The sequence below is a fragment of the Wyeomyia smithii genome, chromosome 2, assembly GCF_029784165.1.
Source record: "Wyeomyia smithii strain HCP4-BCI-WySm-NY-G18 chromosome 2, ASM2978416v1, whole genome shotgun sequence".
NCBI lineage: Eukaryota > Metazoa > Arthropoda > Insecta > Diptera > Culicidae > Wyeomyia > Wyeomyia smithii.
This window is the reverse complement of record NC_073695.1, coordinates 174,939,990-174,963,602: the sequence shown is the minus strand read 5'-3', so window position 1 is coordinate 174,963,602 and position 23,613 is coordinate 174,939,990. Positions and strand designations below refer to the sequence as shown.

Below are 23,613 nucleotides of genomic sequence, written 5' to 3'. Positions count from 1 at the left end.
GTTGGCACGGAATCCTCCATATTATGCTCGAATAGTTATTATTATGTTTCGGCTTTCCACACCTGTGCACCACTACAGGTAAATTATTCACCATCACACTGTCAGTCACTAGCTTGCCATGAACCTGATTCTGTTCGTTCATGTTTTTGCCACTTTTCAAGCGAGAACTGTTCAGCCTGTCTATGCATGAAAATGCAATTATAAATCCCACTCCGCAGCAAGCTCAAATGTTGTATCGTCCCACGGCGAGCAAGCGTGGTATGTCGCTGTAGTACCACAGCGTGACCTTGAAATCATACCCCAGCACTCCTCGACATCAGGGTTCACCGTTCCGCAGACCAAATCTATGTTTATAAAATGGTCTGATGATTTTTAAGCGTCGCTGCTTGTCAAAAAAAGTTTTAATAAAACCGCCAGTAATTACTAACATCTCAACTGACTGGAAAGTCTCTAACCATTTCGTTGAATTCCTGTCCCTCAGTCTCTACCATTTACAGGTGTTATACGACCGAAACGATCATGAAACGGTTGGGGGAGCATTCGATAATGGGACGTAAATGCTGTTTAGCGAGGGCAATCCCTCGTCATTTTAGCCACCGACGAAACGCCAATAAAAATCGACGATGTGTGCGAACAGTCACCATTACATCCATATATGGCAGCGAAGCAATTTGCCTGTCGAGCGACAAGATCTCCCTGATTCGTAATAGTATCCTCAATTCACTACTCCATCAGTGAACGACAATATTGCGACGACAGTGAATTATAAATGTATATAACCGACTTTAGCACCAGCACATGACAAATTATGACGCCTAGCGGTCGTGGAAAAAAATTACAGGAAATAGACTAGATGCAGCAAAGTTTGCAATGCAAGTCTATTTTCCGTACTAATTTAACGGAGTTAAAAAATGCAGAACTTGTAACACCCTTCCAAGACGGCCAGTAAAACCGAAAACGATCCATTAACTCACAGACGTGTAACGAAATGATCATTCACACTTCTGGACGCTAGTTATAATCCTACATAGAATGTGGAGGAAGCCAGTTTATCGGCTAATTAAAATACCAACCGATACTGTTTACAGAAGCAAACACTCGAGAAGTGATCTGCTCGATTTTTTCTGGTGATTATGCCGTGATTACATTTGCGTTTTGTTTGTATGATTTTCTCTCTGTCTTCAGCGATTAATGATCGCTGGAAAAGTCGGAGCCGGAAACTCCATCGAGCGTGTCTTCCGCACGCTATCTTCACAAGCATGCAAAGAAAAACTCCCGTCTCACTGCGTCCGCGCCGGCTGGGGCGCATCGCACCGGACAGTCTAATCGCACAAAGAAACGGTCTTAATTTCATTTTCTAGACATCGCGCTTCTCCAGACTGACTGGGTTGGCGTATTTTTTCTCGCAAGCGAAGTTCTCCAGCTGTGATGTTGTTTTTGCTTTGTTGCTCACATACATACCTTCATATTAAACAAAAAAAAAAAAAACGAGAAGAGAACAATTTTCATTTCGTTCGCACTTTTTAACGACCTCGTTTTGCCCGGTATACTAACAGCGAATGCGTTTCCGCTTCATTTGCTGCTACAGCTGGGCCGGTTGAAGAATGTATGTATATTGTTTCGCAATGCAAGAATGCTGCAATTTGTTTGAAGAACCACTACTGAACCCACGCTAGTTGGATTCGTATGCTTCGTACGAGAGCAAGATTCAGAACGACGACGTTGTGTGAGGTTTGCACTTGATGGATAAGAATGATGATGATGATCGTAGAAGGTTTGGTTGAATTAGCTATTATCATTATATGAAGTAAACCAAAAGTATGATCAGATCACCACCCAAGAATTCCTTTCTGAAGAGGTATTGGAAACAAACTTGAATGAGGTGCGAACTATTCTCAAAAAATTCAAAAACATGAAAGCACCAGGAGATGATGGGATTTTCTATATCCTTATCAAAAGACTTCCCGAAAACTCTTTAAATTTCTTGGTAAAATTTTTTAACAGATGCTCTGCACTAGCACATTTTCCTACGAAATGGAAAAATGCCAAAGTCACTCCAATTTTAAAACCCGAGAAGAATCCAGCTGAGGCATCAAGTTATCGACCAATTAGTTTACTTTCCTCTATTAGCAAACTTTTTGAAAGAATAATTCTCAATAGAATGATAACACATATTAATGAGAACTCAATTTTTGCAAATGAGCAGTTTGGTTTTCGCCATGGGTATTCCACTACTCATCAGTTACTTAGAGTAACAAATATGATTCGAACTAATAAATTTGAAGGCTATTCGACTGGAGCAGCTCTACTAGATATAGAAAAGGCATTCGACAGTGTTTGGCATAAAGGTTTAATAGCTAAAATGTCAAATTTCAGTTTTCCGCTTTACCTTACAAAAATGATACAAAGTTATCTAACTGACCGCACTCTTCAGGTTAACTATCTAAATGGTGAATCTAATAGATTGCCTGTTAGAGCTGGTGTGCCTCAGGGGAGTATCTTGGGCCCAATCTTATATAACATTTTTACTTCTGATCTTCCTGATTTACCACCAGGTTGTGAGAAATCTCTGTTTTGTGACGATACAAGCAATTCCGGAAAAGGAAAAAGCCTTCGTGTTATATGCAGTCGGCTAAAAAAAAGTTTAGATACATTTTCTTCATACTTGCAGAAATGGAAGATTTCCCCTAATGCTTCTAAAACACAGTTAATTATTTTTCCTCATAAGCCAAGAGTTTCATTTCTCAAACCCATCCATAACCACGTTATTAAGATGAACGGTGTGGTCTTAAATTGGTCTGACCAAGTTAAATACTTAGGGCTAATTTATGATAAGAATCTTACTTTCAAGGAGCACATTGAAAATATCCAGTCAAAGTGCAATAAGTATATCAAATGTTTATATCCTCTTATCAACAGGAATTCTAGACTTTGTCTCAATAATAAACTGTTAATTTACAACAAATTTTTAGGCCAGCAATGTTATATGCAGTTCCCATCTGGACAAGTTGTTGTACAACCAGGAAGAAGACACTTCGAAGGATTCAGAATAAACTTTTGAAAATGATTTTGAAGCATCCTCCCTGGTTTAGCACGAACGAGCTACATAGGCTCACTAATGTAGAAACATTAGAAAATATGTCAAGCCAAATTATCAACAAATTCCGACAAAAATCGTTGCAATCCTCAATTGCAACGATTAGCTCACTTTTTAGTCAGTAAGATAGTTTTAAGTTTATTTTAAGTTTTGTTTTATTCTTTTTTTTTCATTGACAAGCAGGTTTAATATTTTTCCTACAATTACATTAACTTAACTGCGAAAGCTAATAACATTCAATAATAAAAAAAGCGTAAATATATATATATATATATATATATATATATATATATATATATATATATATATATATATATATATATATATATATATATATATATATATATATATATATATATATATATATATATATATATATATATATATATATATATATATATATACAATAGTGTTGAAATGTCACCATTTGTGGCAGAACACACAATACTAATTCTGAATAGATATTAGTACATAAATAAATCATTACAAACATTCCCCCCCCTATTAAAGAAAAAAAGCTATTATCATTATGTGTCCTCAGAAGAATACACTATTTTGAGTAGTTGGGATGGGTCGCGATCTTATGTGGGATGTAGAGTTAAATTTGTCAGGATGAATCATGTTTAAGACAAAATTAGGATACTTTAGAAAGTTTAATGCATTTTTTAAATAATATTCAAACAAAGTCAAGATCCTGTAGAGTATGGGACAACCATTAAAATACATCAACTTAAAAAAAACGTTCGAATCGATTCAACCTTAGCAGAGCAGACCGTTTCCAGCCAGAATGTTGCAAAAAACCTAAGGCAAAACTCGACTACTAAACATTAATTTTTTGATAAAAATAAATGAAATTTTTACATTTTTACTGAGATCTTGAAATTTTAGAGCACTTTTTTCAATTTCTATTATGTGATGTAATGTAATATGATTCTAATGACAAATTTAAATCATAATTACCAACTTTCTGAAATGGAATTGTTTATAAAAAACAATATATGCAATATGACCAGAGCCCGACAACATCTTTTCAATTGGGTTCTAAAGCTATACCAGTTTCGTATATCATTTGGTCGGTGTTAAGTCAGACCGGACCAAGTGACATTTTGATCATTTCGAGAAAAACGAGTTTGAAGTTTGTTGCTCTGGGAATTTTGAAGTTTTCAATATTTATGCGCAGTTTTGATGTTATAAGTTGGAGTAACCTTCTTACTGTATCATGCAATGTGACAATTGAAAAAAAGGAGTGCCGTGAGCTCAAAAAGGACAGGTTTGTAACTGAATAAATGTACTTGGTCCACTCTGATTGAATCAAAGAAGAATCATTAATGACTTGGTCCATTATGACTGAACAATTGAACAAATAATTTCAGTCCATTGATCGTCGAACAGTCAAAAAGTTTTTAATCTACATAGTTAGCTTCTGCGACATCAACAATTATTGCAAATAGTTCGAATAAACTTGAAACTGTGTTTGTTTCAACAAATCAATGGTAGGAGCGGAATGTTTTAATGGAACAAAAATATGGTTAATTTACTCAATTAAGTTATTCGTAATCATCCATTTTCTCTGCAACTTTGGCCAAATTTGCCGTAGAATTGATGATGGACTGGATGGTTTCCTCGTGTTTTGGTTCTGAAATTTCTGTCACGTTTGGAAATTGTGGAATGTTGTGTCACCCACACAAATGACTAACGTTTCTCATTTACATGTTCAATCAGAGTGGACCATGTACATTTTCCTCATTTACTGGTAAAGTATACTTTTTCGACTAACGGGCAATGAAGCATTCCGATAAGTTGCCTGATAGTGTTGAAATTCATTCATGTTGACTTCAAACCGAAGCTGTAAATTCCGATAATTTCAACTTTTTTCTGCTTAACACATGGTTCACTTTGTCTGCACACTATAAGGCATGATATTAGGTCATGTTAGTGACAGCAATAAACGGTCCAAAAACACATCCAAAACCACGGCAGTGCGTGAAATTTTACAGATTCCGATGGGGGGTGAGTGAAAGAGTTCTCTGATACAAAGAAATCTGGAAAAACGCATGAAAATTCTTCCGTTCGTTCGCTTTTATCAATAGTTGACCGAAGGCAGTCTCCTTGAAAATAAACAATTGGTCCATTCTGACTGAACACTGTAATCGCTTTTCATTGGTCATGCAGACAAAAATCATGCTGTTATTTTTGCTGTTTTAGAGATAAATAAAATCTGATTGTTGTGTGATGTAGCTTAAGAAAATCTTTATCCAATACTATCGTTAACTAGTTTTTTTCAATTTTGCGACTTGGTCCGGTCTGACTTAACACCGACCATATATCATTTGAAAGAGTGTAATTTTCTGAGTGAAACGTGATTATTTTAAACTTTAAATAATTTTCCTTCGATTTTTAACTGAAGAATAAAAATTTGCTCTAAATCGCTACAATGACAGTTGGTATATGGGCGAACTGTCATTGTAGCGATTTCGAGCAGTTTTAAATCGTGATTTAAAAAGCGAAGGACAACGATAGAAAATTTTTTTAAATCACGTTTTACTTAGAAAATGCAGATCTTTCAGATGACATCGAAAAACTGATATAGCTAAACAACCCAATTGAAAAAGTTGTCTCATATTAGAGCACTTTGTGAGTCACATGAAAACTGCTAGAATGTTCTTGCATTGATTTTGACAGCTAAAGGGCTCGAAAAGGAATAAAATGATTTTTAATTGGCGATTTAACGCAAACCTGTTGAACACTATACGACATTTGAACTGTGGAATTAGTTAGATGATGATAGATTCAATATTTAGACAGAACAATATACAGGAGACTATTTATTGCGACATTTGCGTAATGCATGTTCTCGATGTCAAAAACAATGCATCTGGTAAAAAATACTATGCAGTATCTGGTAGATTGATTACTGTTGAGAAAATGTTTTTGAAATACGAAAAATATGAGAGCCGGTTTTTGTTTATAATTTGAGGTTATGTTCTCACAGGAGCTGGAAACATATGGCGTTATGACTGTCTATTGGAAAATCTAAACATTAAATTTTCAAACAGCGCAAACTTATGATAACACACTGGAGATAAAATCTTGCTAGGTAAAATACTTCTCACAAATCATTATAATCATTTTAACTGCAACGCCAGCTGTCAGTCGAACAGTGATTTCAATTGCCTATTGAAAGCGAAGGTTAACTATTAAGCTATTTTTTATTTTGATTACAGTATGATATTAAGCTTAAACTTTTCGTAATCAATTCATAAGAAATCTGTTAACTGTACCTACAATACAAAAATACTTGCGTTTTATCTACCATTCGTCCGTGAACGTAGCAATAATATCTTGTACGACCACCTCTGACTTTAACAAAACCTGAAAACGTCGAGGCATAGAAACAAGCAATGATTGAAGAGTAGTGATATCGATTACTTACCTTACCAAACAGTCCCAAGCAGTGGTGTGGCCTTTGCTGTACATAAGAGTCGTCTCCATCCCACTCGGTCCATGGCTGCAGTTTGCAGCTCTGCAGTCTGCGTAGAGTCCACAGGTCGTCGTCCACCTGAACGATCAACCTTGCCCGTTGTACACCTCTCCGTCTCGTCCCTGACGGATTGACTTCATTTACCATCTTTACTGGGCTGTCGTCCGACATCCTTACAACATGCCCGGCGCACCACATCCTGCCAATCTTATCGGTGTGGACGATAGGTGGCTCCCAAGCAACTCCTGCAGTTCGTGGTTCATTTTCCTTCTCCACGTTCCGTTCTCCGTCAGTAGTCCACCGAAGAAGGTACGCAACACCTTCCGCAAGGGCGCGTTAGTCCTCCACAAGCATAGTCCATGTCTCATACCCGTAAAGGACTACCGGTCTGATCAGCGTCCTGTAGATGGTTAACTTGCTGAGGCGACGAATTCTACTCGATCGGAGCGTCCTCCGGAGACCAAAGTATATACGATTTCCTGCCATAATGCACCGATGTTCTTCTCTGCTAGTATCGTTGTCGGCAGTTACCAGTGAGCCCAGGTACACGAACTCATTGACCACTTCGATTTTATCACCACCCACTTGAACTCGCGATGAGCACTGTCTTCTCTGGAACCCCTCCCTTTCATGTACTTCGTCTTCGATGCATTGATGACCAGTCCAATCCGTTCGGCTTCGGCCTTCAGTCCGCTGTACGTATCCACCATCTTCATAAAGGTCCGAGCCACAATGCCGATATCGTCAGCAAAATCAAACAGTTGAACCGACTTTCGGAATATCGTGCCACCCGTGTTGATCCCCGCTTTTCTAATGACACCTTCCAGGGCAATACTATACACCTTCCAGGGCAATACTATACACCTTGCCTTAAACCTCTTCCGGTTTCGAAGGGGTTCGAGAGTGCTCCCGATACTCGAACTACACACATCACTTGATCCATCCTCGCTTTGACCAACCGCGTTAGTTTGTCCGAGAATTCGTTGTCGTGCATAATATGCCATAGCTGGTCTCGATCGATTGTGCCTTATACCGATAAGAAATCGATGAATAAGTGGTGTGTGGCCACGTTGTATTCGCGGCATTTCTGTATAACCTGACAACCCGTGAATATCTGATCGGTGTTAGCGCGGGCATCCGTGAATCCCACCTGGTAGTGCCCCAGGAAATGCTTCGCAAATGGTGACAGTCGACAACCGACTATTTGGGAGAGTATCTTGTAGGTGGCTGCCAGCAGAGTGAATGCCCGGTAATTGCAGCACTCCAACTTGTCGCCTTTCTGGAAGATGGGACACACAATATCTTCCTTCCACTCCTCTGGTACTCGCTCTTCCTCCCAAACCTTGACGCTGACCCAGTGCACGGCTCTAACCAGTGTTTCTCCGCCGTATTCCAACAGTTCGCTGGAAAGTTGGTCCACTCCAGCAGCTTTATTTTTTTTCGGCCGGCCAATCTCCTCCTACACTCCAGAAGACCGGTGGCTGCAATTCTGTTGTCTTCTGCACGTGCACTAAGATCAGATGCCATACCGTCCTCGCACTCTACTGCATCGCCGTTCAGATGCACATCGAAGTGCTGCTTCCACCTTTCGATCACGTCACACTCGTCCGCAAGGAGGTTGCCGTCCAAGCTCCTGTACATGTCGGCTTGCGGCACGTAGCCTTTACGAGTGCTGTTCAGCTTATGGTAGAACATCCGAGTGTCGTTAGCTTGGTACAGCTCTTCCATCGCTACGCGATCTCGGTCCACTCGCTGGCGCTTCTTCCTTCGGAGGACTAAGTTTTTGGCGGTATCGTTTCACGTTCGCTCTCGTACGGTATTGCAGCAAGAGCGCCCGTGCTGCGTTCTTCTACTAACTGTTTGCATTCGTCGTCGAACTAGTCATTTCTGTGAATCGGAGCCCTTGTATCTAGTAGCGCTACAGCAGTGCTACCTATGGCGGATCGGATGCTCCTCCAGCCATCTTCAACAGCAGCTGCGCCAAGCTGCTTTCCCGTGGGTAACGCTGCCTCCAGCTACTGCGCGTATTCCTGTGTAACCCCGGCGTCCCCCAGTTGCTTGATATTTGGTCACGGCGTTTAACTTCGGCGGGTGTTATACACCGTCGAGAGTTTTGAGCGCATGCACACAGCTACTAGGTAGTGGTCCGGATATATATTCGCATTGCGGCAGGTGCGAACGTTCACTATGTCGGAGAAGAACCTGCGTCGATTAGAACGTGGTCGATTAAATTCTCTGTCTGTTGGTCGGGTGATCTCCAGGCGGATTTGTGGATATCTTTGCGGGGGAAGAAGGTTTTTCGAACTACCATATCACGGGAGGACGCATAGCAGCCATGTTCAAAACATGCTCTGCACTTAGGGATATACTTAAAACACGAAACGGCGTGCTTAGCAATTGCCACTCAGTGTTGGTGTAAGACAGACGGCACTAAGGGCGAAACTTGAAACACCGAAGCCAGTGGCAGTGATATACGATCGCCACTAGTGCCTCAAGCTTCGACAAACACCGGAAACGAGGGCTTCACTTTCGTGAAAGCACCGTGGCCGAATGTTCGAACTTCGTAGAAACACCTCGGTCACTGCCATATGGCTCTGCTAGGCCCAATGCGAAGGAAAATGTTCCCAAATATACGCACATTGTTGAGATTATTCTTTACGTGAGACCAGTGTTTTTCCGAAGCTAGATCCACCGGCGCCGGTGTTTGCCGAAGCTTATGGCACCAGTGGCGATCATATAACACTGACACTACCTTCGGTGTTTTAAGTTTCGCTCTTCGTGCCGTCTGTCTACACAAACACTGGGTGGTGGTAGCAAGACACGTCATTATTTCGTTATTTATTTATTTCGTCAATCATATATGTAGACTGATTACATTAATTTATAAACTATACACAAACATAAAACAAATTAGTTTTGTGACCTCGGCCTCAAATACTTGAAATACTACATTATAAGAATTCATCATACTATTTATAGGCCCATTTTTTGCGTATTCTGTACGATGATGGTTAAGAGCCAGTGGTGGGCACCGCTAATCGAAAATTTAGCGACGCTAATCGCTAAGCCGCTAACCGGAAAATTTAACTCGATAATCGCTAAACGCTAAACGCTAAATCCACATTAGCGGAACTTTCGCTTATCGCTGATCGCTAACTTTTTAATATGGAAATAGTCATATCGCTATATTTATTGCTCGTGTTTTGTAAGATTTGGACCACTTTGATCTTTTTTGGTTAAACAAACGAAAACAATTACTTTTTGAAACTAAGTATTTACAGTAAGAGGTTCACGAAACGGTATTCATATTTGATTTTGTAAAAACAAGAATAACAAAAGTTATTTAGCTTGCATTGAAAATAGATACTCTTAGGAATGTTTTCATAAAAATTCAATTATTAACCGAATCGAAAAAGTAGAATCAAAGTTATCATAATTTCAAGCGCATTGCAATTTACCAAAGTTCTTGGTGTGCCGAAAATTTAATCTAGACCTTGTGCTTGTTTTTCAAAATGCTTCTGTGGCTTGTACGATAACTGGAACTCCATTCTAGGGTAAAAACCTGACGAAAGTAACTTTCGCAGTAAAGTATGTTCATCTTTCGAATCAATTCACGTACGCCATCAGCAATTCAGTTTTTCTTAAAATTTCTATTGTCGTTTCTCTACAAAATTTAGCGAATTAGCGATTAGCGTTTCGAAGGCCAAAATTTTAGCGACGATAACAGTTTCGCTAACCAGCTCAAAAATTAGCGAAATCGCTAAATCGCTAACTGAATTTTAGCGTCGCTAATTAGCGAATTAGCGAATTAGCGGAATGGTGCCCACCACTGTTAAGAGCAAATAAACTACGATGTCGAAGTTATCGAATGGGTGCATAAAAGTTCAATTTGGAGAGTAGTACTGCTGAGTCAACGTTCTGCGAAACGATATCGTTTACAAATAAAGCCAACTCTCGCCGTTCTTTTATTGTTTGAATGTCAATCAACATGCAGCGTGCTTCATATGACGGAAGACGATGTGCGGTCCAACCTAGCTTACGAAGAGCATATAGTAGTAATTGCTTTTGAACTGATTCTATTCTTTCTTCATGTACGCCAGGACGAGGAGACCACACAATGCTACAGTATTCCAGTATTGACCTCACCTGTGTTGCTATGCAAAAACCGCACCAGTGCAGCACGGTTCAGTGTTTATACCATGGCTGCCGCAAAGTTTACGCACCGATGGCAGTTATCATTAGACCCGGCGTACATGCTATCTGGCCCGATTACCCGGTCTCTACATTACCTCCCGTCCTACCTATGGCGACTTTCACGTCCCGACGCGGGCAGTTATCGTAAACCTACTCCAGTTGCGCGTAGAACGCTTCCTTCTCGTCGTCGGGTCTTCCTTTATGTGGGCAGTGCACGTTGAAGATGCTGTAGTTGAAAAATCGGCTCTTTACCCTCAACTTGCACATTCTTGCCTTGATCGGCTGCCACCCCATTGCGCGTTGGCGTATCTTGCCCAGTGATGAAGCCGGTCCCAGCTCATTGATGGTGCCACATCTCTGATAGAAAGTAGCCGTCCGGAGCCCGCTTTTCCATACCTTTTTTCCTGTCTAACAAAGTTTCTGCAGCGCACTACTTCGAGGTTGCGTGGATGTAGCTCGTCGCAGATTATCCTGTCGCATCCTGGAAAGCAGAGCGATTTGCAGTTCCAAGTCCCATGTTTCAATCGTATTCCTTATGCCTAGGTCCATGTCGATTGTTCCGATCCGTATTCTATCTTACGTTGTTTGAAACATATTGTTCTCCGGGGAGGCTCGTTGGGCCTTTCCCAACTCCCTGGAGCCGGGGGACCATCGTGTCTGCTCTGTTTAGAGTCCCACGCTGACACCAGGACGTTGATCAGTCGCTCCTAATATGAAGATCAGACGCTGTTTTGAGCCGCACCATCTTAGACGCTCGGGTTGGTGAAGCATTTCCCTTACTGTTGGTGTATGGTTTACCCGCCAATGATCGCGTTGCTCTTTCTCACTTAGCTATTGTCGGATGACAGCATTGCCCAGGCAAGTTGTGCCGTGTCAAATAAATGTTGTGTGTACAAAAAAAAATTGGCCAGGCAACACCAACCAGTTGTGTCCATGTTTCAATCGGCAGTCTAGTGTGATCATATGACTCGTGGAGGTGTGGGATAGGAACTTATGAGGGCCGGAGCTATGTTTGGCACTCTTTTCAGGTTGTCAACTCACCATTTGAAGCCGATGTTTGCCCATTTTTTCTTAAATAGCAGTAGTCTTCAATTGACCAACTGAGTCCTACTGACGTCCATATGCAAAAACTCGCTGTGACAAAATCCCCAAAGATTCTCGATCGGTTTGAACCGTGGCTTATAGGAGACCATTTTAAAACAGTAACGTTTCGTGATGTTAGAAACGATGTTGTTAGATTTGAACAGTGGATCGCCGCGTTGTCCTGCTGGAAATTCCAGTTTGCACCCTTCAAATTATCTCCAAAATCGACCAAAACGTTGTCAACAACTAAGAAGTAAATTGAATTTATGAGAAATCAGAAATGTGGTGTCTTTCCAAAATGCCCGAATGCGGCCCACAAAGTTTATGGAATGGCGAGTTTCGGGTTTTCGGCGAATATCCTTCCAATACATTGGGCAAACAACAGGACCATCCTGGTTGAATTTCTTCTCATTGGAGAAGATGATGACCATTTTTTCACCGCAACTCCCTTTGGAAAAGAAAATATCAATATTTCTGCTTAAAATCTATTTATTGTAGTTCACGAGATGAAATTTACTAATTTTGTTCTCATTTGATCATCGATCGATTAAATCAACACAACAATTTAAAATCGTGCAACATGTTTTATTAATTCCGGGTGAATCATCGGTATGATAATGGTACAATAATTGTGGAAAATCATATTTTTTGAGCTACTATCTGACTTTACTCTTGAAGCTCTCTTGTTCGATAAAATTTGATTGAGTTTTGACGAAATTAGAGAAATTTTACGAAAATATATGAAATGGACATTCAAGAGTAAACTTTAACCGGCATGTGAATTTCGTATAAGGTGTATTTGAGATAAATTTTACACTGCTGCTTAATTTCATCCTATTTTGCGGTACTATCGTTCTTGTGATCTGTGTTGCAAATTTTCACTGTCAGTGATAGATACTCAGTTGAAACTGACGACTGCGAATATCAGCTTCAACGCGAACGAGCTGAAAGTGATAATTACTTTCAACTCCAACCAGTTGACAGTGATTAGTTGTTAGAATATTATAGAATAAGTTTACAGTCTGTGCGATATTCAAATAAAACATTTTCAGTGTAGTTGCATTGGTATGCGTAATAATGGGATAGCTGTCAACTTGTTTTGTTTTGGTCATTATCGCCATCGTCATTTTGTCTCTTTTCCATTTCATAGGTCCATCTCACAAATGTGCTGAAAAAAAATTTACCTGACACTTTACCACGTGGAACGAGAACCAAAATAAACCAGTTTTGACACATACGTGTGTATGTGTTGGTAACTTCCAGTTTTTTTCGGGTTTAGTCCGGGCAGAAAAATAGTCAGAGACAGAAAAAGTGTAGTCCGGAAAGTCGAATAAAACATTCACGGTGTCAAAAGTGTAGTTTGAGTATAGCTACACCGCGAAAACGAAAACGACATGACATGATATTTATTGAGAATTGACACTCAATATCAGTGTGATGAGAAAAAGAGAGTGAAATTGTTGTTGTATTATTTTCATTTTGCAGTGTCGAAATTTCGCAACACTGATTGTGATACGCAGGAACTTGCTCTTTTTTTGATGTGAGATTTGTGGAAAATTCTTTCCTCTAATTGATATGCCAACTTGGTAGTAAAATATACGACAATGCAAAAACCAGCTGGAAGGGTTCAGGGTTCGAAAGTTTTATTGTATTACTAATGTGGGTTTGAGGGTTTTATTGTATTATTGATGTTTTATTGTATTATTGATTGATGTTTGAGGGTTTTATTGTATTATTGATGATAATAAAAAGATTTTCGAAACCTAAAATGGAAGCAGTCATATCAACTTAAATTGTCTACAACAAATCCGATAAGAGAGTGTTCCCATGACAAACTTATTACAAAATCGCAATCAAATCAATTATTTGTATGGTGCCGTGTCAAATAAATATTTTGTGAAAAAAATTTAAATTATTATTTTTCAACATTTTGTAGCCACTAACAATATCGAAAGCATTTATTGAAAAAAATTGGAGGCGATTCTTAGAAATGATCAGGCTTAATGCTGGAGGAACTGTTTTCGAATTGAGCAACTTGGAATTAGCTTAGCGTACACTTCACACGATGGTCTAGAAATTGAATACCAGTGTAACTGATGAGTAACGATATGTTACTGTAAAAAAAAAACACACCAAACCAATTGAATGCAGCTGATAATATTCAGTTTGCGATAAGCTTTTTCCATTGCGTTCATTTTTATCTTTAGCCTATTTGTCGGCAATTACGGACGATACATTCTAGATTAATTTTCCCAGCAATTTGTATAAATCAAAAATTGCTCGAGCAACTTGGAAACCATCATATTTTAAAATGTATAATTTGATTCGAGAAATAGCATCTTATTATGTTTTAATAAGCTTCTGCTCTTGTATTACGGAATTAAACAATATCAACAATTTAACATAAATCAATCAATATTTATGTAAAGTCACAAAATGTGTAAAAAACGTGACGGCAAATGCAAATTATCAATTCTTTCTAATCTGGATTTCGGTTACCAAAAACTGGATCAATTGTGATCATTGAGTTAGTGGTAGTTCAGGATATACTTTCATCTGAAAGATTGGCTGGATAAGATTAGATCTTTGCACCAATCTTCACAACCAAATCAACGTGTACGTATCTCCTGAAAGGGTGCTGAATCTGGTTTCCCGTTGTATTCACTGGTTCGTGTCGAATCGTGATTAGGCCCTAGAGCTTATCAGAGTTTTTTTCGCCAACTAATCGTCTATTCATCACGTAATGATCGCTACACAATTTCACCAGACGCCCGGAAGCGAGCAGCTCCGACTGCATCAGGTCCGGTAATTGCTTACAACATCAAACTAACCGATTTATGTACACCGAAAGTCGATCACACACCGCACGGTGTTGATGAAATTAGCTGCACCGCCAGTCTGCTAACAGGTTTACTGCTCGATAGCTGTTTATCAATCAATCATTTAAAAGCCAGAGGAAACCGATTAGCAAACACCATCACACTTTGGGTGCATTCGTAAGAGCAATAGAAAAAGAGAGAGAAAGGAGAAATAAAGCAAATGTCAACAAACTTACTCTCCACTTCCACATCCCGTTCGCCCCGGAGGCATGCCGTTAAACCACGCGACGTCCGCCGTTCTCGCTCAAGGGTCCTCTGCAGCTGAAGTTGCTGCTGCTGTTGCTGATAATCATCCGGCGTGATAGCCGATGTCAGCGTTGCACAATTCATATCGACGCTGCAAACTTTCCCTGTGTGTAACATCCAACCAGGAGTCGTGGAGTTCGATCGTCGAAAGAAAGACAACTCGTTAGGAATGTCGCAGTATAGCTTTGGTTTGAAAAAGGTATTCGTCAAACTGCTAACGGATAAACCCTACTTCCGGTACAAGAATTTTCACTTGGCTTCGTTAATTAACCACTACACTTCTGCTCAATTCTGCCGTGATTCCAAGCTACAGAAATAAGGTATCAATTTACGAGTTCCACGCTGTTCAAATCAGTGCGACAGAAAGCAATCATCACATTCTTGCCAACTCTTCATTTCAGATTCCGGTCACATATCAAATCGTTGAAATCTCTGTAGTCTATACTGGGCAATCTATGACTTCTAGGCAGAGACGGCACCGTTCAGCCCACGAAGCAGAACAATACCGATGATTATTCATTCCCTCGAACAAAAAGGCCGCCTGTTTACGGTCGTATGCGATCTTGGCACTGATTCTAGGCTACTGATCGCAATCATTCACTCACTGCAAACGCGCGTCTTCAGACGATCTGCAGTATGGTGATATTTTTAGAAGCCGATTTGTCATCCGTGATCAATTTACACACAATTCTTGTCTATAGCTTTCAAAGATGATCAACACCCTTTTCATCAGATAAGAGAAATGATTTATTTTCAATGATCTTGTCGCGACAGTCTCGCACTGTACACGCTTCAGATAATTTTTACGCTGCAGGATAAAGTTAGTGGCACAGCCACTGGAAATCTAGGGCATCTGAGAGGTACGCGGGAAGATCCCAACTTTATGATATTGGCGTTGTACGCCTGCCGCGAACAAACAATACCCTGCAACGGTTTCATTCACAAACGACCGCAAATACACGTCAAATTTCGTTATGTCAACAAGAGAGATCAGAGCGTTCAACTCAATTTAACAACCAGAAGAAGCACATTAACACATCACTTTTCTTCCGTCTTGTTCCTCTTTTTTTGAGACTATACTGAAGTTCATTAACTCTGACTGCCGCTGCCGCAAACTTGTCATAAGCCAATCCTAAAATCCCAGTTGTAAGCCACTCAAATCAAAACCATAACTTAGCACTAATCTTCTCGCGTTGCATGCGTATAAACGCAAACTAGAACTACACGGAATCATCGCTATTTTTGAAGTTTACAACCGACACCATCCTCATTGGTATCGTCATCAGCGTCATTTGCCACAAATTTGACTGCCGAGGTCGCAGATTCACGCGCGAATGTTAGTAAATTTAACGTATGTGTTTTTTTTCTTCAGTCAGTTTTAGTATATTATTGGATTGTTTTGACTTCTGTAAATTACAGCACACATCTTGTTGATTGAAAGTGTATATTGTATTAGCTTTAACAGATCTATTTCATTTGTTGTCTAGAATCTCAACATCATATTTATGGTATAATTATTAAATCTGATGTATTCAATCTTTCGATTTTCTGTTATTATGCAGAAAGAATAAAAAGAACGTTGAATTTACTGCGTTTAGTTTTTATAAATCATAATTAGTAGCCTGGTATGGCTTCTTGTCCCAAGTTGATATTTCCATGTTAAATTTGTTTTTTTTTATTAATAGATATCTATCATGGCAGCAATCGCTTTAGTATGATAGGATATGTTTTTAAGGTTTTTAATGATTGGTAAGCAAAAATGCATCCAACAATACTTTGAGATGTACAGTTTTGTCGAGCGTAGTGACATATAATCTGAGGTCAACGGAGTTCAAAATCAAATCAAATACCAAAATGTTTGCAAAGCACAAATATTTGTGCAACACTAGTTCTAACAACCAACTTTTTTTTGAATCCAAATACCAAAATTGATAATGTGAAATAGCTCAAAAAGTACATATGAGATAACCGCATTGACTGGAGTTGATTCATGAAGCGTCGATGTCAATTTACCGCCTTATAACGAACTTGAAACGCAACGTCCTGATTTTAACACACTCAAATATTCTTGTTTCCGTGCTCGGCTAACACCCACATTTTTTGCAGATAATTTCACAGTCAGCTCCACAGGCACGGTTTACATTCACAATCTTAGCATGCCGGTGCGGCCGGCGTTCGCTCATCATTCGCTACGTCGCACAACAAATTAACTTCCTCCTTCTTTAAGAAGAAAGCGCAATGCCGCCACCGCAGGCGCAGACATCGGCGTTCCACGTCAGTGAACATCAACTACTGTCGATGGTCAATTTCACGTACAAAGCGTGCAAAACGGCGGTGAAGATCGCTGCCGCAGAAAAAAAACCTTTTCGACGCTGGTAACCGAACGCGTATATCAATGCAAAATTCGTTAGCACTCATATGTCACAAATGGCACCCAAATCCTACACCTTCCGGCGTGTGCGCAACGCGTTCAACCTACGATCGTCGCCCAGCACCAACCGAAAAATCAGCGATCGCGACTAATCCAACCGACCGTCAGCAACAACCAACTCCGACCAGGTTTCAAGCGAGACTGAATGTTTATGAAAATGTTATTATTTTCCTTCGCGCTTCGAGAGCTCTTTTTCTCTCTTGCAATCACTCCGGCGCAGCGGACAGAGGCTCAGCTGATTGCGTCGAACATCGACGTACGGCGGCTACGTACGGCGTTTGAAAACCAAAGAGATTCGCGAGATCTGGGAACAGGGCTGCTAGTTAGTTTGCGGAAATATCTGCAGCGAAAAGTCTGACTCTGACCCAAAATAAAAAGGAAGAAACTTGTTTCTGATAAAATCTGACCAGCACTAAATCCGAGACAACAAGTTTTAAGATTATTTTTTAATTTTGTCTTTCCGAAAAAAAAACACTGTGGAAAATAGTTTGAAAAAAATTTAATTAAATTAATTAAAATTAATTTGCTGTCAACTTAAATTTTTTGAATTATATTTTTGTGTTTAAAAAATCCTTTTTGTCTCACGGTGTATATTTTTTCTGGAAAGACAAAATTTCTGCCTACAACTTTGCTGAAGACGTTAAATCAATCAAATCAAATCTATGATCGTACAATATTTTGTAGTTTTTATAAAAAATTAGATTAAAGTTTGTTTTAACTTTTTTTCTCAGAAATATTTTTTTTTTTCAAAGACAACTCTGCCGAAGACGTCACACCAATCAAATAACCCGTTGTGGAACTAAATATACAACGCGTTTTTACATTGAGCTTCTCAAAAACGAGTCGTGATTCGAAAAAAATAACCAATAGCACAAAATGGCATCTTTTGCCCATAGCCATGCCCATCTATGCAAAGTTTCAGCAAAATCAAAAATGACAATTGAGTTTAGGGGCCAAAAATGGTCGACTTCAGACTTCGACAGAAGACTTGGAAATAATTATTTCGTTACCTGTCAAAATATATGATAGGTGACGAATTTACTAAGGTTTGTTGCATTTAGAATTTGGCCGCATACAATTTCCGATTTCTCCATGAGGAAATAACGTACAAAGTTGGTTAAAATATGGTATTACAGGGATTTTAATAAACTTCAAGGAAAAAATACAAGAAAAATTATTTGTCTGCTGTACTCATGAATTCTCGAACTTTTAGTCGAATACCTCACATCAATTTCTGCACAGTGGCAACATCAACTGTACCGGCTTTTTTTTCACCGCTTCGCCATATCAGATGATGTTTTGATCGATTTGCCACACTTCCTCAATTTAGGCTTGACTATTGCCTTTTTCGGTGTGACCAAAGATGACTAGAACAAGATACCTGACTCTTGCAGAATTCATCGGACATGATTGTCGCTGCGCGTGAGTAAAAGTCGAACTAATTTATACACTGTTAATATGATGTATACTTAACGTCAAAATCAACTGATGACAACGCCAAGACATGACTGCTGAAAGGTGAAACAATTTTTTCAGTATCCATGTGGACCACTTTACGGTGCTGCCATCCGAAAAATGATAATAACGTGTACGAATGTTTAGTTCTCAAACATGAAGCTTTCCGGAAGAATCAAAAATTATCGGCGCATCATTTGAGATTAAGCGTACCATCAGAACGTCCTGATAACCTCTATGAGCACGCTCTACAGCCAAAATTTTCAACTCTTGCCGAGGTTAATTAAGCAAAAATCGGGTATCCCGGTGCACAATGGTTCTGAAACCTGGTTTGCAACATATCAAACTCTAAGATTTGGTAGAATGAGACCGGAAAATAAATATAATTCCTTAATATGAGCCCCCACTCTGACAGTCAACTTCACACTTTTCTTTCATACTTTGAAGTGCAAAAAATATGGCAATAGCATTAAGTGTAAAAAATGACAATATCACTAATCTGCATGTTATCTTAAGCGTCGAGTTGACCAAACTGCTACACCTTTTTCATATACAATCTTGAACAGCTTATCGATCGATGACGGACTATGCACGATAAATCGGTTTTGCTCATAGTGACAATTTTATGAGAATTTAAGTTATCAGATGGCAGCACTAACCGTCGGAAATCGGTCGTGTTCAAAATGTATGAAAAATATGGAAGTTAGGTATCTTGTTCTAGTTATCTTTGGTGTGACGAAACTGTGGGTAATTTGATGGATTAACTCTTTTTCCGTTAACATCAATATTATTCTGCCTGTATCATTCCAATACACCCTAGGCGTAGTGGTAGCTAGCGAGGTCGGACAAGAACTTCACGGGGCCTTCGTGTGACTGGATGAATGGCAAAACAATCTTGAGGTTCCGTAAACCGGGGTGAGGTTGTGCCAGTGGGGGTGAGATTCTGCCATACACACTTAAAATAAAACACCGGATTCGGTAAAATTTCACCGAAATCTCAACAGCTGAACGTTCGGTGAAATCATCGGTGTTTCCGAAAATTATCAAACAGTTCGTGAAACCACCAACCAAGTGGTCGGTAATTTTCGCACCTTTTTGGTAATGTTCCAAACCAAGCAGCCAGTCAAATTTACCGAAAGAAACTGTAAAAATGAACAAAAATACCGAACTCATCTGTAAAAAATACCCGTGGCATAAAAAGTCGGTTATAAACGAGCCTGTCGGTACCGTCCAAAATTAAACTAAATTAACCAGATTACTAACGAACACTTTTCAAATTATAAATATTCTATGTTTACACACAACAACAATTAAAACAAATCAGCAGCACCAGTAGAGAGTATTCGCATCTTGCATGGTTGCACGTATGAGAAAAATGGCCAAAACATTCACAATTTGGCATTTTTTCAGATTGTTCGGTAAAAAGTTATACAGATTTCGGTGAAGGTAAAATTAAGCAAATATTTCGGTAAAAGTTAATAAAATTATGGTAAAAGTTACAGATCTTACAGTACCGTCGTTGATTTGACGCTTTTTTGCAGGAATACCGGTATCATTACACTTTACCGATGGATTATTGTAAAAAAATTACCGAACGACTTTTTTTTTGATTAAGTGTGTACAAATCCATTATCTATCAGCCATCTCATGGCGATCACAAAAGAAACTTTTTTCAATAAGTTTTTTCTCGAATACTTAACCTAGAAAGACAAGTCTTCCGTCCCAGAAGATATGGTTGACAAGTCATGGGTTGGATGACACAATCTCACCCTCGGCTGACGGTACTTGGCGCGTTTATGCGCGAATGTGCGTGCTATAAGAGAGACAAATTCCCGAAAAGGACAAGTGGCCGAATGATCGACTGTTTACTACCTAGGAAAAATGTGGTCTAGTAACTCCCAGAAAAGTGTTTAGCCTACGGCAAAAACCTACATTTGTATTATAATTGTGCCTGTCAGACAATATGTAAATGATTTCATGCCAAAGTACATACAAAAATCGACCAAACTGTTACAAAAAATCATCAAGCAGCTTCAACCATTTGTTTTATATGATTTTTTTGTGATATTCGGCCATTTTTTATATCTTGTCCATATAAAAATGCTTCCCATATCACAGCTCAGGTAATTTCGAGAAAACTACGTAAAGAAACGTGTGGAATAAAATCACGTGAAAATAAATCGGATATTAAAAGAATTTAATGTAATCAGAAAATATTATGCGCATATGGCATCCCTGATTGCGATTGAGAGTGTTTCAATTGTAGAAACAGAAAATAATAAACCGGGATGCACTGCCATTGTGCGCCATAAAATATAATTCATTTACACTCGGTGTCGTTGCTATTTTTTTTCATCCACAATGGACAAAAAATGACCGATCGAACAGTGGTGGGTGCGAGCAGAATTAATTTTTTTATGGAGGCGCTCGGTTTGTGTTGTTGTTGATTCTTCACCGTGGGCAAAACTACGAGATGATCTCATTCGTGACCGCAAACACGCATTTGTAAACATGTGGAGTATTTTAAACAAACGTATAAGCATGTTGTAATAAATCGTAAAAAGCAACAATCATAAGCAAACACCGGCTTTGTTCGTACAGAAAAAAAAATAATATGCTGTAAGAATTAGCATAAACATAGACATTATGGTGCTGCTGTGAGTTCTGTGACTTATATTGCTATTTCTTGACAATGATGAAATCCAAACATAATCAGCAGAGGTTACCTTCTCCACTGGTAAAAGTTTTATTAAATAATAATAAACCACTTCAAGGCAGATTTGGAATTTTGCGCGTTGCTGAACTACTACTGTCGTCCTTTTTTTTATAAACAGCTCAGTTTGATGAACTTCAATGGTGGGTGGATGAAATCACTCACCAGTTTACACAGTGCTTTCAAATAGCAATCATGTGAAAATAAATCTAAAGAGACTAAATGCTTTACTATGGTTGTGTTTTTGGATGAACGTACTAAAATATTTATGAAGAGGTAGGTATGCCCTTATATCAATGGTGAAGACCGCTAACTGAAAATTTAGCGCTGCACATTGCTTGATAACCGTCGTTCTGATTGTTGCAAAATTCAAATTGTCATTCACCAATATAAACGGTACTTGGATTTTCTTCGCCAAAAGAGGTTCAAATTAAAAAATATACAAATTGTTATTTAATTTCTCTTGTTAAATTTGGTCGTACATGAACATCACGCTTATGACAATTACCAATGTCTGACGAAGAGACTACGCTCAGTGCCCGAGCTAACAACCCGTGCATCTATTTTCTTATTTTTTTCGAAGAAAATGAACCTAATTTAGAACCACTAAACAGAGTTAGTGAATCCGCTCTTTCGATGCGCTTGCGCTTCACATACCTACTATTCATTTCGAGCTACTGTATGACAGAGAGCAAATGATGTTTTCCTGATAAACGATGACATAGCATAGTTGTCAACATCGGCATTAGTTTCAAGAAGTAATGCGATCGTGATGACAGGCTTATTGTTGGTGGGGTGGTTCTTTTGGTCGCAGGACTTAATAATTATTTAAGTTATATTTGTTACAGCTTTTAAATTTATTCGTAGAGCATTCCAGTTGAGCTAGATATCATTGCGAGTCATAACTGACTAACGATAAAAACGGGAACCCCAACGTTATGAGCATTTCATATCACTCAAAGCAAATAAGCAACGAAAAGTAAAGCGCGTTGACAAGGAAAATCTTACATAGGCGGCACTCTCCCTAAGCTGAAACGAAAGAGGGAAAACATCTCAGTCAAAAAAAAAAATCTTCTTACTTTAATATGAGCTCTTATGGAATTTAACACATAATTTAAACTCAAGCGTAGAGTTTAGAGCAATAATTTAAACAGTAATGACTCAGTAGCTTAGAAGCTACCGTCTACTGTATTTATGAGTAAGCGACACACAATAAAATTTAACTAATGTTTAGCAAGCTAACATTTGAACCTCAATGATGGCTTCCACCTTTTTCAAAAACCTAAATTAATCCACCTAGCGGTCAGACCCAGCCTTTCTCATTCAAACTTATTATTTGTAAAAATAGAATTACATGGACGCTTCAATCCAATAAAAGTATATTCACTCTTTGGGTTCGAAAATATATTTGTTGTAATTGAAGTATAAAATATGAAATTTGATGTAATGTTAGTGCTTAAGCAATAGCGAAATAAATGAAATGACTTAATTTCGAACAATTTCATCACGAGCCTACCAGGAACATTCAAATAGTACGAAACCGCATTTAAATTATGTTGAATCCACGTATATTGATCAAAGCAGGTATAGTAGGGTGGGGAAAATGATCGATTTTCCAGAACCAAGTTTTTTTGGTTCCTTTTGGGATCTCAAACAACCCTAAACTTACTTGAAGTCGATTGGTCTTGTCTCCGCTTTGCGCATTGCATTTCAAATTTGTATGAAAATTTATATGGGAAAACCTACTTTTTTGCATTTACCTTTCTAGAGAGCTCAATAATCTCTAATAATGCACTACATTATGTTAAAGTATAGTATTTTAGATGCCTAACAACTTTGCCAAAGACACTGAAGAGCTAAGATGTCTAAAAGAAGAGCTATAGCTGTTCAAAGATGAGTATGTCGATTTAAATGCAGAAAATCTTCTTTTCTGCCAACATTACCAATGTACCGGCATCAGCAGGATTCCCATCAGAAGTAACCTGTCGTAACGAGTTTATACACTCAGCTGGATCAAGTAAACAAATTTAGGTC

The 23,613-nt window shown here is 38.8% G+C and overlaps 1 protein-coding gene across 6 annotated transcripts in view; it reads right to left on the bottom strand.

Moving 5' to 3' along the window:
- LOC129719768 (ras GTPase-activating protein raskol) overlaps positions 1–23,613 on the bottom strand; it is a 266,716-nt gene that overhangs the window by 127,280 nt on the left and 115,823 nt on the right. Inside the window, exons 1-2 of one of the 6 annotated variants that reach the window (XM_055671172.1) lie at positions 17,460–17,518; positions 14,911–15,287 (exon numbers count right to left, since the gene is read on the bottom strand). The exons of 3 other annotated variants lie outside the window; for them this stretch is intronic. In XM_055671172.1, the coding sequence (XP_055527147.1) occupies positions 14,911–15,097 (187 nt within the window). In that variant the 5' untranslated portion in view covers positions 15,098–15,287; positions 17,460–17,518. Of the gene's footprint in view, positions 1–14,910; positions 16,867–17,459; positions 17,519–23,613 lie in introns of those variants that run through there. 2 more of the 6 variants (XM_055671173.1, XM_055671171.1) reach the window with 2 other exon arrangements.